We start from the raw sequence: 16,098 nt of genomic DNA, 5'->3' as shown, positions 1-16,098 counted from the left end.
CACGCACACAGGCACACCTGATCCTGAGGATGGTGAGCCAGTAGTTCAGGACGTTGAACAGTGCTCCCAGCAATCCACCTGCGGGGGGGAAAGAGACATGGGCCCGGCATGAGAAAACCAGAAACAGAACCAGTCCGTTAAGATGTAAAAGAGCAAGGTTTGGGTTTCCACAATAAGACGCTCCCTCTCTCTCTCTCTCTCTCACCGAAGGCTCCCATGACGATAAACAGAGGAATCTCATACAGGTAGTACTCCGTGCTCTGAGGGGGGGGGGGTAAAAAAAAAGAAAAAAAAATCAATACCCAGAATCCTCCAGTCAAACATGCAAATGACAACATCACACCCTACAGGACTACACACATGGGGGCACCTCTTGTTTGCCTCTTTTTTTTTTTATTTAATTTTATTTTATATATATATATATATATATATATATATATATATATATATATATATATATATATATATATATATATATATATATATATATAGAGTAATTTCTTCTATTTTCTAAAAAGTTACTGATATCTAGTTGGATGGCTAGATGAACACCGCTTCAGTTCCCAAACTTCTCCTCAGGGGCACCTCAGCCGTTCCATGATTTTGTTAAATTTCACCAACAGCTGAATTAAAAAAAGTTAAATATACTGGCTTAAAAAGTCAGTGAGAGACTGACTAGCTGTATGAGGTGTGCTGGTGGCCAAGTCAAAAAAAACACATGGCTGCATTGGACGGTCGCTGCAAATACTAGGATGATTTTAGCAGAGGTTCTGAAATGGCGAAGTTGACACACTTTCACAGGCATAATATCATAGTTTTACACCAACACGAGGATAATCTAAATATCATTTTCTTTGCCTGCCTAAGACTTTTGCACAGTAGTGTATAATTTTTAAAAAAATGGTGAACGTGTTGTGATCCTACAGGAAGCATACAGTGGGCATCCGGGGCAAACGTTTCCCAAAAACTTCAGGCACCGAAGGCGGGAAAAATTCTGCTGCGTTTAAAAAAAATAAAATAAACAACCGTATCTGCATACCATGTAAACTGCTACAGGTGCCTCTCTTGTAACGAGAAACATCCACAACCATGGCTAACATGCCTACCTAAACCAGGAGGCCCAACTAAAACAGCGCGGTACTCATGTCCACCGAGGTGATGACTATATTTCCAGCCCAGGGGGCCTCCCAGGAAAGTCATGCGCTGCGGGGTGGGGGCTGTGTCCAAGTCCCCCAACAAACGTTTCATGGTTTCCTTTCCAACCCATGTGACCAGAAGGCAGGTAAAAATACATCACTGCTCATGTGACAGGGTACCGAGTCGAGCCCTTTCTGGAAATAACAGCTCATCCTTTTCTCTCTCACCCTTGTTTCCCCATAAAGTTCACAGATCAGCCCCTTCTTGAACGGCACGGACAGGAAAGACCAAAACATGTTCGGGAACAGTGTGAACTTGGTCTCATTCTGGATTTTGGTCAAAATTATACCGTCTTCTTTCGCCTTTCCCAAACGAGGTAATGATTATAAAATGCTCTCCACTCTAAGTTGTCCAGACATCCATAAACATCACATTTTCCCCACTGACTAACGGGAGGCAGGAAACCAATGTCAGAGGGTAACGGCCGACATCTCCCAAGAGCTACTTGACTTGCGGACAGCATACCATTGGCCAAGACAACCAGATCAATTACCGATGCCCAATATTTTGATTTTCAAGATTCCATCTACAGACTTTTAAAAAGGACAATCTACATCACAACACCGACAGAAATGGGAAACTTACATCGTTGTCAAAGCGTCCAAAGTTGATGAGACCTGGGTTACTAAAATCTCCCGGCTTGTTGTGGTAGATACTCATGAAGAAGTTCAAGGTGAAGGTCGAGATCATGGAAGCGAAGAACTGAAAGATACGGGTCACTGAATAGTTACATTTCACCAGAGCCCCGTGGCGGGGCAAGGAGATCAGGTATGCTAATCGGAAACGTCACTCACGATTCTCCAGGTCAACATCTGGTTCCAGAAGGAGGCTCCCTCCTCCAAGCTGAAAAGGACACCACCTGCAAAACCGGAAACCATCAGAAACTGCTGCATAACTGCATTACTCACAGATCAGCTCCACTAAACTGGAAATATTCAGCAAAGGTCATACAGGGGTCTTTATTGCAAGGATAAGACTCCACTGGTGTGACTCCATGCCTTTGTGGCATTTTTTTCCTGGATTATTCATCAACACAGAGCCACCTTGTACTTTCCATCCTGAAACCGAAAAATCAATGGCGGAGGCCGAAGAAGCCCAACGCTGACAGGACACTCTAATAACCTTTTTTTTACTCATCATAGCTTCCCTTCTTCCTTGAGGGTAACATTAGATTCTGGAGGCATGGAACTGATCTGAGATCAGAGCTTCGGGTGTGTATATGGGTGTGTCGAGACTAGATGGTCAGTATGGATAACTAAGGTGCACTAAAATTGGGTGAGCAGGCAAGGCATGTCACCCAGGTTGTGTGACAATTATTTTATATATATGTATATATATATTCCATCCACCATCCCTCCTTTACGGAGAACTGCGTTATTTTTATTGTCCATTACGAAGAAAAAAAAAACTATATATATATATATATATATATATATATATATATATATATATATATATATATATATATATATATATATATATATATATATATATGGGTGTATCGAGACTAGATGGTCATTATGGATAACTAAGGTGCACTAAAATTGGGTGAGCAGGCAAGGCATGTCACCCAGGTTGTGTGACAATTATTTTATATATATGTATATATATATTCCATCCACCATCCCTCTTTTATGGAGAACTGCGTTATTTTTATTGTCTATTGCAAAAAAAAACAAACAAAAAACAATACATATATACATATATATTTATGGGTGTATCGAGACTAGATGGTCATTATGAATAACTAAGGTGCACTAAAATTGGGTGAGCAGGCAAGGCATGTCACCCCGGTTGTGTGACAATTATTTTATATGTATGTATATATATATTCCATCCACCATCCCTCCTTTATGGAGAACTGCGTTATTTTTATTGTCCATTGCGAAAAAAAAAAACTATATATATACATATATATTTATGGGTGTATCGAGACTAGATGGTCATTATGGATAACTAAGGTGCATTCAAATTGGGTGAGCAGGCAAGGCATGTCACCCAGGTTGTGTGACATTAATTATTTTATATATATGTATATATATATTCCATCCACCATCCCTCCTTTATGGAGAACTGCGTTATTTTTATTGTCTATTGCAAAAAAATAACACAAAAAAACTATATATATATATACACACATATATATTTATGGGTGTATCGAGACTAGTTGGTCATTATGGATAACTAAGTTGCACTAAAATTGGGTGAGCAGGCAAGGCATGTCACCCAGGTTGTGTGACAATTATTTTATATAAATGTATATATATATTCCCTCCACCACCCCTCCTTTACGGAGGACTGCTTTATTATTAATATCCATTGCGAAAAAAAAACACAAGAAAAAGAAAAAATATCTATATATATACATATATATATATATATATATATATATATATGGGTGTGTCGAGACTAGATGGTCAGTATGGATAACTAAGGTGCACTAAAATTGGGTGAGCAGGCAAGGCATGTCACCCAGGTTGTGTGACAATTATTTTATATATATGTATATATATATTCCATCCACCATCCCTCTTTTATGGAGAACTGCGTTATTTTTATTGTCTATTGCAAAAAAAAAAAAAAACTATATATATATATATATATATACATATATATTTATGGGTGTATCGAGACTAGATGGTCATTATGGATAACTAAGGTGCACTAAAATTGGGTGAGCAGGCAAGGCATGTCACCCCAGTTGTGTGACAATTATTTTATATAAATGTATATATATATTCCCTCCACCACCCCTCCTTTACGGAGGACTGCTTTATTATTAATATCCATTGCGAAAAAAAAAACACAAGAAAAAGAAAAAATATCTATATATATATACATATATATATATATATATGGGTGTGTCGAGACTAGATGGTCAGTATGGATAACTAAGGTGCACTAAAATTGGGTGAGCAGGCAAGGCATGTCACCCAGGTTGTGTGACAATTATTTTATATATATATGTATATATATATTCCATCCACCATCCCTCCTTTACGGAGAACTGCGTTATTTTTATTGTCTATTGCAAAAAAAAAACAGAAAAACTATATATATATATATATATATATACATATATATTCATGGGTGTATCGAGACTAGATGGTCATTATGAATAACTAAGGTGCACTAAAACTGGGTGAGCAGGCAAGGCATGTCACCCAGGTTGTGTGACAATTATTTTATATATATGTATATATATATTCCATCCACCATCCCTCCTTTATGGAGAACTGCTTTATTTTTATTTCCATTGCAAAAATAAAACATTTTAAAACACAAAAAAAAAAAAAAACGAAAATAATAATAATAAAAATTATTTTGAATGTGTATTCAAATAAGTTTGAATGTGTGTGAACTATATATAAATATATATATACACATGCATATACAGAAATATATACACACACACACACACATATATATATATAAAGACACACACAGACACACACTCACATAAACACATACACACACTGTGTACAGTCTTATGCAAAGGTTTGGCACCCCTTGACAAATAACATCTTTTCAATTACAAAAGCAACAATATCAGTTAATACAGTCTCTTTAGGAACTGGGGGGAAAATACACAATATTTTCAGCAAACATTGATGAATAGTTACTTTTTATGCCATAAATTGAACAAAATTACAAAATAAAAACATTATTATGGCACTCTGCAAAAGTTTGGGCACCCTACGTAATCAGTACTTAGTAACACCTCCTCTGCCAGATATCACAGCTTACAAGCGCTTCTTATAGCCAGCTGAAAGGCTTTCAGTTCTTGTACTTGGGATTTTCTCACATTCTTCCTTGCAAAAGGCTTCTAGTTCTGTAATATTCTAATATATCAAGGGCTGTATTGTCAAATAGGAGATCGGCAGCATTCTCCCACCTGAGAAAACTGTACTACAATGCCCTTGATAGTGTGTAGAAACACACTCGTCAGCTCTAGTCCTCCTGTAACAACGCAAAAGGACTGGCAACCCTCAGGTATTTATGCGTGCGATTGTATGATAAATTCACCCTGACAGTCTCACACTTCTCTTGGTACCAACAGGTCTCATGGAATATATAAAAGGCAACTGCAACAATTATACTCGGCACTAAACATCGAGGCACGGAAATGCAGCAGAGCTTGTGTATTTCTCAGGATGCATTCTAGTAAAATGCCCGGAAAATGAGCTAAAGACATATTTCAAGGGGCACTATATAAAACCGATGGAAATTTTACTGATTAAATAAAAGGAAAAGCATCGTTTGAAAAATCACAAATGTTTCTAAGATTCAATGCATCGCTTTTTGACCACATCATAGCGATGAACACATCATTGTTCCTGACAATGTCCTAATACAGAAATAAAACTTTATGTTGGTAAACTCAAAAAGCCTTCAGCTGTCACACTGGCTAACGATCTCAAACGATTATAAAGCAGCATTTTGAAAAGCGCTGTTTTAAAATAACAGCTACAACACTTACCTTGTCTTCTGGCCAAATGCTTTTCACGGCTTGGCACTCCAACGGTGCTGAAACGAAATTTGTATTTCCTCCTACCTTGTTTGCCCTTCAGTTCTTCTTTTCTCCCTTTGGATGTTTTTTTCCTTCTTCTTTGGATATTGTTTTTTATTTTTGTTTGTTTTTTTTACTTTGCATGTTTTTCCTTCTTCGGATATTATTTTTTTGGCTTATTTTTTTAGACGATGTTTTTTTCGTCTTCTTTAAAAATTGTTTTTTTTTTCATCCTTTTGATGTTGTTTTACGGAACAAGAGCCGTACAGTGCTACTCTATCAGGAGGTAGCGCCAACTGAACGCCTTGAAGCAGTACCCAGCTCTTTTATAGGGAGCGTCAACCCGAAGTCAAGTTCTAGAACGTTGCACTCACTTTTCATTGGTTTCCCAGCTATGCTGTCAGAATAATGTTTGCTGATTGGTCGAAAATTTTAAAACGTACCCGAGTACTGTAAAAAAACTCAAGATCTTGCTACCCTACGGAGCACCCATAAGGTGATTTTTTTTATACGTTATATGCAGCTATTTGTAGCAGGCCGTAATTAGACTAATCCACCCTTTGTCAATAAAGCCAACAAGAGAACAGGTTGCCCAAAGTTTGCTCAGGTACACGCCACAGCACAACCTTAAAAACACATCCAGCACAAATCACACTAGTGAATGACACAGCAAATCACAGCAATAAAAAAGACCCCTATGGGCAATCCAGCACCCAGACTACAGGTGCCAAAAGGCCCAGCCTGCCTAATAATGAACCCAAAATATACATACAACAAAGAAAAAGACACAAACAAAAAAGAAAATAAAACTAGCCAGCTGCTCCCACTAAACCCCGCTCCCGAGGCCACTAAGCCGGCTGGCTTGATAATACACGATACAACCTCAGATAAAACATATTAAAGCAACACCAGGGAGGTTTACAACCTGATCCTTAAAATTATCGACCCGTAATTCCACCTTGAAAACCCCTAAAGAACAGTAGTTTACCCCATGACTCACTGCCCCATTCAAACAAAAAAAAAACAGGTTTTTGGGGTAACCTTTAGGTCAGCTCTTCAAAACCAGGTATGAGGACTCTTCAGCTAATCAGTCCTCTAATTAGAAATCTAATTAGGGAGTTGCAGCGAAAACCTGCATACACACCGGCCCTTTGCGGATAAGATTGTTCACCCCTGAAACAAGCAAACAGAAAGGCTGCTACACTGCAAATTCAATATGCCCGCCGATGCTCCACCAAATCTATCAGGACCCTGCCTGTCTTTCCCGTGCCTGCTCCTTTGCCAATATGCCCTACCATCGGAACATGCACAGCCATCTCGCCCCGGCTATGCCTCCAGTCCGAACTGCAGTTCCTATACCTGCCTATAATTGCCTGGCTACAATCCATCCCCCAAAATGTTCTTTTGAAGGGAGTGACACTGCCTGAGGATGGCTTGGCTGTCATCCCGGTAAATGGGACTGTGTGTTTCCATTTGTCTAATTCAACCCAGACTCGAACCCCTTCCTCCCCACCTCTTCACTGTAAGGCTTATGTTAACTTCTCTGTCCTTGGTGATGTCCTGCTTGTGGCACCGCCGCGTTCTGCGTTTATCTGTGGTCGCAAAGACACCCTTAAAGGTTACACTGTTTTGTCTCTTTCGAAAACGAAGGCTGATTGGTATTGTTATCTAGCTTATCTTGTTCCTCCTATTCGTGTAGTGCCCAAGGCGCAGATGTCGTTAGCTGTGCGTGCATATACACGCAGCAGACGGTCTCTTAGTCGGACTGAACAATGGTTTGGGGTATTTATTCCATCCCTTGGGGTGGCAGACCTTCAGACAGAGGTGACTGCCCTGCAGACTGCAGTTGAAAAGGTGGCCAATCAAACGCTTGACACCGTGAAGGCCGTCTCGGGTGAATTGTCGGCGGTTAGGCAGGTAGCTCTGCAAAACCGCATGGCATTGGATCTCCTGTTGGCTGAGAAAGGTGGAGTTTGTGCTATTGTGGGAAGAGAATGTTGCACGTACATCCCTGATTCCACTCAGGCTGTGCAGGATCTAGAGGACGTGGTGCACAAGCAGATGTCTGAGGTACACAAAGAGCATGGCCTGTTTGAGTACAGCTGGGACTACTGGTTCTCCTCACTGATCCCGGGTTTATCAGGGGTGTTCAGACCCTTAGTTTTTAGTGTAGTGTTACTGCTAGTAGTGTTGCTGCTAATCTTTTTGCTGTTTAGGTGTTGTTCTAGTATTCTGTCTTCCCAGGCAAATTCTGTTATGCTCCTACGGGCTCCCCCTCTTCCCTATGCGGATGATCCTCTTCTTCCCGCCTGGCTCTACGACTCTCAGCCCCGGGTTGTCGTCCGTGCGACCGGCAACGCCGACACCGTTGGTGACTCCTGTTCCATCCAGCCGCCACCGGCCCGCTTCGACCCGCTGCGCAATGGTCCGGCGTTTTACTACACTGCGGACTCTGATTGTTTGTGAACTATGCGGATTTCGCATGTTCAAAAGGGGGGAATGTGGAATTAAAATTGGACATCGGTAGGCCCGGGAGGTTGGCATATTGGGACTGTGTGTGTCTTTAGGCCTTAGGCAAGAAGAGATTGTTTTGAATACTGTGTGACCTCGCTTCGAGATAGCTGCCTGCAGTAAGTTCCGCAGACCCTGAGGAAAGCTCGGGCCTTGGAGAGGCAGACAGCGGAACAAAGGGGGGGGGAGAAACCACCTGCAGGGAGAGATTCGAAGCTGCCCCAACTGGTGCACAGCGAGTTATAGCTTTATAGAATAGTTGTGGCAAACAATATATAGCAAGCTATGCGGTAGTGCAAATGTATAAGTAATTGTTAATCATACTAATCATATGTTAACCATGTATTGGCAGTGATTCAATGACAATACGTCAATACGTTAATCATTAATCAAAGGACAACTGAGTATTTACAGTGATTCAATGTCATGTAATCAATATCTATATTCATATCTCCAGTAGGAGCCTAGCAGTCGAGACATGTTCTGGTAGACTGAGTAGAATGGGTGGACTTTACCTTGCCACCAAGGTGAACCAATAGAATTCGAAAATTGTGTTTGTTATACGTTTAAGCTTGGTTCATTGGTGTGTTGTGACCAATCAGGATTTAGACACCCTTACTGTGAAGTGGGAGTTATGGTATATCAACTGGTTGCTGGGAGAGCTAAAAAAGATCTTGGTACCGAATGCCAGAGTGTGATGAGAGCGCTTTGCTGAGTTGCTGAAATAAAAGAGATTTTCCTTTACCTCATCAAACTGAGAGGTCCGACTTTTATTCTAAGTATTATATTCTAAATTTTTCTACCACACTTGCAATTTGAATCATTTACATATCCATCACTGGTCTGCACATGTACCAGATTACATCTTTAATCGGATAGTTACTTCTGGGTTCTCAACTTTTTTTTTCATAATACCCCTTAAGTGTATATGCCCTTCACTGATGAGAAATTCATCAACATCTAAGTCCTACATTCATGTACAATGCATATTAAATGAATATTTTGTCACTATTAGTTTTGATGTATCATTCTTTGAATGCACTCAATTGAATCATGGACAGTGGTTCCACATGGAAAAAAATGAATATTCCGAAAAGGAAAAATCCTTCTTCGGTTGATACATTCACTTTGTGTTCTGAGAATTTTTCCCTTGAGTGCCTTGTACAGTATGTCTAGTGTGTTTTTGGTGTGAATGTGGCCATAATCATACAAGGAAAAAACCACTGACTTGTAGTGAACATGTAAAACCGCAACATGCAGTGTCATACGTAACTGAAATAAGAAATGCTGGATTGCCTGAGTTGCATGCGTGCATGTTTTTTAATATGGGCAACATGGTTCCCTGAGATGCCTCAGTGTTGCTCACCGCCATCTCTAACACACAACCTCACAAACCATCTTAAAACTACTGAAAGAAATAATTGGCTACACTGCAGCTCCACTGTTTTGTTTGGCACCCCTGCATGTCCTGCATTGTGTGGGGAAAAAAGCTGAAGGCTGAGGAATGTTACATAACACAGCTAGAATGTAAAAACTCTCTCTGGTGTAATTCACTGCGTAAAACCAATGGTCCTAAGTGTGGTGTCTTCTTCATAACACTCCCTGATGTTTGTGTCCGTGACCATGAGATAGGGTGGCTGCTTTTCTTCCTTGCTTTCCTTGTATTCCTACGTTTCCTCCCCAGCCTTGGTTGGTAGGTCAGGCAGCATCACCTTGTTTTAATAGACCCAGGTGCAATTTATCTTGAAATTAGACTCAAGTGCAGAAAATGTTCTATCAGAAGTCTTTGACAATCTCTGAATTACACAGAAATCTGACTTCTTCTGAAGCTGTGAAATTGTTCATCTGTATTTGCTGCATTGGTACTTGTTGATGTGCGTGTGCCCTGCTTAAGGAGTAAAGGGGAGATGACATGCAGAGCTAGTTTTCTGTAGTTTATTTTCTTTGTCTGAATAATAATATTCTCTTCATATAGGAACCCAGTCTCTGGCTGGAAATTTCTACAATAGAGCCATTTAGTTATTTCTAGAAAAATATTTAGAGCCAATGACCTGATGTCATAGTAACACAGGTCACTGTCCGTGGTGCTGAATTCTCTACTTGATGGGCTGGTGCTGAATGAATAGGCCAGGTGTCTGTGTGCTTCCACTGACTGGCACCCAGACATATAATGACTTTTAACAATGAAGGGGGAAAAGTCCAGACAGGAAATTAGTCAACAGTAATTAGTAATCAAATATAGTTCTCATTTATCATTATGTAAATTTCAAAAACCTTTTCTGACTATTAATCTGCACGTTGCAATAATTTAATATTAACTAACTTGCTGTAACGTAAAGTGAAAAACAAGTTTTAAAACTAGCTGTGAAATTTTTGATGCTGTTGACCTGAATGTTGTTGCCAGAGCCTTAGGATACGTCTCTACACATAAGTGAGGGGATGGATGCACTATTCTATGGAGGCTTCTGAAGAGAATTATTATCCCAAATTTAAATTGAGAGAGATGATTAATTCCTTTTTAATGCAGTCTGCCTTAAGAGCCCCTGTTCTGCCGTTGATCTTTTGCATGGATGCTATCATGTATTAGTTTACTCTATGAAATTTAGTTTGAATTTTGATCACATGTCAAACTAAAGCATTTTGGACTGGATTCCTGAGTTCTTTTTAACGCTGTTAAGTTACATTTTTATTTCAGCATAATTACAAGTTCCCGCAGGGAAGAAATAAGTCAGTTACTTAATAAATGACTATAAAGTAGTTGCTGCAGTATATATTCCATAAATTTACTGAACTGGAGTTTTATGCATCCTTACAAAGTAATAACTGTATGTGTTCTTTAAGTATGAAAGAGTTTAGGACATTGTCACCTGCAGTGGACGGCCACGTGTCCCCATAATTATAACTTTAGATTATATTTCTGCATGACTGAGTATTCACTGAGTACCTGGTAGTGTTGGATGATATTTACGTCTCATATTTACCATTTATGTCAGTCTTCAAAGTGTGTGGATTATTAAGGTTGGTCTTGGTTGTTTTCTTCCCTGGAGAAACAGAAGTTTAATGCCATGATGCCACAGCAGCTCGCCGTTCCTGTCAGTACGGTGGAGGTAAGAGTTTGAAACATTCATCAGCCTGTCAGCTACGCATCTCGCCTGGACATGGGACTCAGCTTTTATTCTTCCATAATACCGCTTAAGTACCTCACTCTACTCAATCTCAGTACTGTTTAAGGGTAAATAACTTTTGTCACTGACTGCCAGAGATTATGGCAATTAAATGGAAAATATGAAGCAGACATATGAAATACAGTGGGCTGTTTGCAGTAAGTTGGGCTTAGGGTTAGTAATGGGGCTTTTTCCACTGACTTCTGCTTCTGTGCCCTTTCTTCACACTGCTGTTCAACTGTCCTCTTTATAGGAGGGAGGAGCAGCGCAAATGCAGCCGACAGATATAAAGCCATGTGCTGGCAGCAGACGCTTCGCACCCCTTAATAGCATATCTGTTGCTGGTAAGACTGTCTGTGCTGCCGGTCATCTCAGTAACCAGGTGAAACTCCCCAGGCAAGATCAGGACAATGTTGTGTTGAGTTTCAGTGAGTTTCCTGTGTGTAAAGCCAGTTTTGGGGTCAATGTGGAGCCTGGTCCAGTCATGAGCTGGGGAGACGTGACCAAGGCTGCACTGTTACTCTTGTGTGTCTTTTCATTCAAAACTCTTTTTTTTTTTATTTCCCCATAGTGTCCATCATCTTGAGCAGCACCGGCTGTCATTTAGCACAAAAGATGCCTGTTCAGTTTTCCATCTGAACAAGGGCCCTCTGGACCCAGGTGTGCACTACATGAGCACTTTGTTCCTGACTCCTTATCAGCGTTTACATTTACACTCTCAGCCAGTCTTTAATCTGCAAAGTTACGCTTGGTGAGATTTATACAGACACGAGTAAAGAGGATTTTTTCACTTTTCCCAAATTCCCTCTAAGTCTGTATTTTCACCTCTTGAATGCTGGGATTTGTAGGCCCAGCTCTTCACCATGTATAACAACATCACCCTCAACGCTAGAGAAACCAAGGAGCTGATCCTGGACTTTCGCAAACGGATGACTCCCCAAAGTCCTATCTACATCGCAGAGGATGCTGTAGAGGCTTCAACAGCTTCCAGTTCCTCGGGCACACAGCTTCTGGCGGTCAAAGGCATCGTCTTCAGGTGCTGCCTCAGAAAAGCAAGCAGCACCTTGAGAGACTCTAGCCACCCAGCACTGTCACTTTTCACCTTCCATCCATCCATCTGCACAAGCATTTCCAGATTTAGAGACAAGTTTCCTCCCCATTGCTGTTAACCAGCCAGTGACGCTGACATTTCCTCACACTGCCACTGTTACCTCATTCTGTACTGTTACTGTGTCTGTCTATGCTGGTGCCATTACTTTAATTTTATTTATATAGTATTATCACTGGTTATACTGTTGAGGTGCAACTACAGACAATTTTTCTTTGAATTAATCTAGCGACTATTTTCCCAAGCTGTTGATTCATCAAAACTATTATTTTTCCTCCAGAAAATCAGATTGACCGTTTAAGTTAATATTATTTTAAGAACAACACAAACTACGTCATTGCGGGGTTTTAGATAATGGACACTATACAGATATTTTTTTCGCCCACCATTCAATAAGCAGATAAGTAACTTGTCTAAAATATTTAGATTTGTATTGTGATCCCCAAAAGTTAGTAATCTGTATAAAATCAGTGTATCTTTGTTTTTTAAATTTGATTCTGTAAATCAATGTACACTGAACAAAAATATAAACGCAACACTTTTGTTTTTGCTCCCATTTTTCATGAGATGGACTTAAAGATCTACAATTCATTCCAGATACACAATATTACCATTTCTCTCAAACATTTCTCACAAATCAGTCTAAATGTGTGATAGTGAGCACTTCTGCTTTGCTGAGATAATCCATCCCACCTCACAGGTGTGCCACATCAAGATGCTGATCTGACATCATGGGTAGTGCACAGGTGTACCTTATACTGCCCACAATAAAAGGCCACCCTGGAATGTGCAGTTTTGTCTCACAGCAAAATGCCACAGATGCCACAAGCATTGAGGGAGCGTGCAATTGGCATGCTGACAGCAGGAATGTCAACCAGATCTGTTGCTCGTGCATTGAATGTTCATTTCTCAACCATAAGCCGTCTCCAAAGGCGTTTCAGAGAATATGGCAGTACATCCAACCGGCCTCACAACCGCAGACCACGTGTAACCACACCAGCCCAGGACCTCCACATCCAGCAGGTTCACCTCCAAGATCGTCTGAGACCAGCCACTCAGACAGATAATGCACGGCCCCATGTTGCAAGGATCTGTACACAGTTCTTGGAAGCTGAAAATGTCCCAGTTCTTGCATGGCCAGCATACTCACCGGACATGTCACCCGTTGAGCATGTTTGGGATGTGCTTGACCGGCGTATACGACAGCGTGTACCAGTTCCCACTAATATCCAACAACTTCGCACAGCCATTGAAGAGGAGTGGACCAACATTCCACAGGCCACAATTGACAATCTGATAAACTCTATGCGAAGAAGATGTGTTGCATTGCATGAGGCAAATGGTGGTCACACCAGATACTGACCGGTTCTGAGTCCCCAGACCCCCAATAAAGCAAAAAACTGCACATTCCAGGGTGGCCTTTTATTGTGGGCAGTATAAGGTACACCTGTGCACTACCCATGATGTCAGATCAGCATCTTGATGTGGCACACCTGTGAGGTGGGATGGATTATCTCAGCAAAGCAGAAGTGCTCACTATCACACATTTAGACTGATTTGTGAGAAATGTTTGAGAGAAATGGTAATATTGTGTATCTGGAATGAATTGTAGGTCTTTAAGTCCATCTCATGAAAAATGGGAGCAGAAACAAGAGTGTTGCGTTTATATTTTTGTTCAGTATAGAATAAGCCCAGATTTTAACCTAAAAATTTTCCTCAAATGTTTATTCAGTGGAGATAAGTACAACCTCTAAAGATAGGCCTACACCCGTTTTGGCAGTGTCTCCGGATCCCATGACAAATAATGCCTTCAGTACATCCTCCTCAACCCACACTGAAAGCAGAAGTGCTATGGGCTTTGCAAACGGTTTGCCGACATCACTCCTATACGTCCAATGATGACATTCACACCGTCTCCAGGGTGATGTTCCCTGACTCGCAGGGTCACTTGTGGTAAAGATAAAACCGCTTTTCTTGCGCGATTTGGACTCGCTCCATATATTAAAAGGGAGCTTCGTTGTCATGTTTGACGTAAGTATGAACAGGACCATCAAAAGAAAACAACTGGATGTGCATGTCAGGTATTGGGTGAATTATGAGAATGGCTCTCGAGTGCAGTCCTGGTTCTGGGATCACAGTACATGAGCCACTCCACCGCTGAAGACTTACTGGAGAAGTTTAAGGTAAGCCATTCAATAACATTTAAACTCATTAACGAACCCATGATTTTTAAATATCCATGGTTTATCTTTACATGTGTTTAAATGGGAGAACCATATTTATTGGTAAGCATATTTTAAAGATTTTATTGCTGCTTCATGGCTTTTGCTGCAAAAAAAATAGTTCATTGAGGAAATAGAATGTTTAAGTGTTGTGTAGCAACATGTACAGCTGTTGTACAGGCAAAAACTCTGGCTCAGTCCAAAGGAGGTGGATATAGGAATGGCTGTCATCAAGGTGGGACTTCTGTGAATTCACTGGTATCTTTACATACAAATGTATCAAACAATTGTGAAGTAAAAAATATGTGAATAACATGGAGTTTGAGCTGGTTTGATATGTACAGCTGAGGTAGTGTTAACCTTGGGCTGAGTGTGCAGAAAGATTCTGGAAATTTGACAAACCATCTTTTTGTCAGAGACAGTCAGGAGCCAAAGGCAGTGGAAGTGACCTTGGTGTCCTTCAGATTAAAAAAAATTGCCAGATTGTGCTCTCAAAAATGTGCAAAAAGGCCTTGGATAAATGCCCTCTGAAGTACTCGATTGTACATGAGATGACGTGCTTGGACCCAAACAAAATGCACACCAGCCAGATAACTGTCATGCCCGGCTCGTCCGCTCCTCGTGTGTGCCACGCCCCCTAATTACCCACGTGTGATTTCCTGATCCTGCCCAGTCGTGTCTTGTTTCCTGCTGCCTTGTTCTGTGTATTTAAGTCCTGGTCTCCCCAGTTTGCTTTGTCTGTCATTAATGTCTGATGTTCGTAAGCGTGAGCTGTTTCCCGGTCCCTGTCCTCGTATTAAACTCCCGTTTGCCCCGTATTCCTGCTTCCTGCTTGCCTGCTTGCCCGCACGATCGCCGCTTCACCCGTACCCGATCGTGACAGAATGACAGACCACAAAAGGAAAGGCCCCCGGAGAAGGAGGAGAGGACCGGAGGAGACGATCCGCCTGGGAGCCTGTTCGCTCTCCCGGCTATGGATCACTTCGGAGGAGAATGAGAGGGAAGTACCCGCTCTACCTCCAGCCCGGAAGCTGACCACACACTACCCCGATCCCGTGTGGAAGTACTGGCTCTCCAGTGAGGATGAGGACGAGGAGCCCTTCCTCTACCCTTACCCGGAGCCGATCCTTTCACCGCCTGTTTTTCAGGACATCGCACCACCTCTCGCCGCCGCTGGGCGCCAGAGAAGGAGGAGGAGACCGGCGATTGCCTGTCCCGAGGAGCTCCCTCCGTTAACGCCCACGGACACACAGCTCTCTCCCCCTGCAGTAACCACCCCGGAGGCGCTGCCCGCGCCTCACTTAGGGAAGCCGGTGAACTGCGCCTCCCAGTTCTTTGCCCTCCAGGGGTTGTTCTGGAGGATCTGGGGGGAACTGGTCCCTCCAG

The 16,098-nt window shown here is 41.5% G+C and overlaps 1 protein-coding gene across 1 annotated transcript in view; it reads right to left on the bottom strand.

The window, feature by feature from the left end:
- Positions 1-16,098, bottom strand: part of LOC125707665 (H(+)/Cl(-) exchange transporter 7-like) — a 112,780-nt gene that overhangs the window by 19,288 nt on the left and 77,394 nt on the right. The window contains exons 2-5 of the mRNA XM_048974950.1: positions 1,992-2,056; positions 1,783-1,899; positions 206-260; positions 18-78 (exon numbers count right to left, since the gene is read on the bottom strand). Of these exons, the coding sequence (XP_048830907.1) occupies positions 18-78; positions 206-260; positions 1,783-1,899; positions 1,992-2,009 (251 nt within the window). The 5' untranslated portion in view covers positions 2,010-2,056. The remainder of the gene's footprint in view (positions 1-17; positions 79-205; positions 261-1,782; positions 1,900-1,991; positions 2,057-16,098) is intronic.

The sequence above is a fragment of the Brienomyrus brachyistius genome, chromosome 14 (assembly GCF_023856365.1).
Source record: "Brienomyrus brachyistius isolate T26 chromosome 14, BBRACH_0.4, whole genome shotgun sequence".
Lineage (NCBI taxonomy): Eukaryota > Metazoa > Chordata > Actinopteri > Osteoglossiformes > Mormyridae > Brienomyrus > Brienomyrus brachyistius.
This window is presented reverse-complemented; position numbering and strand designations above follow the sequence as displayed.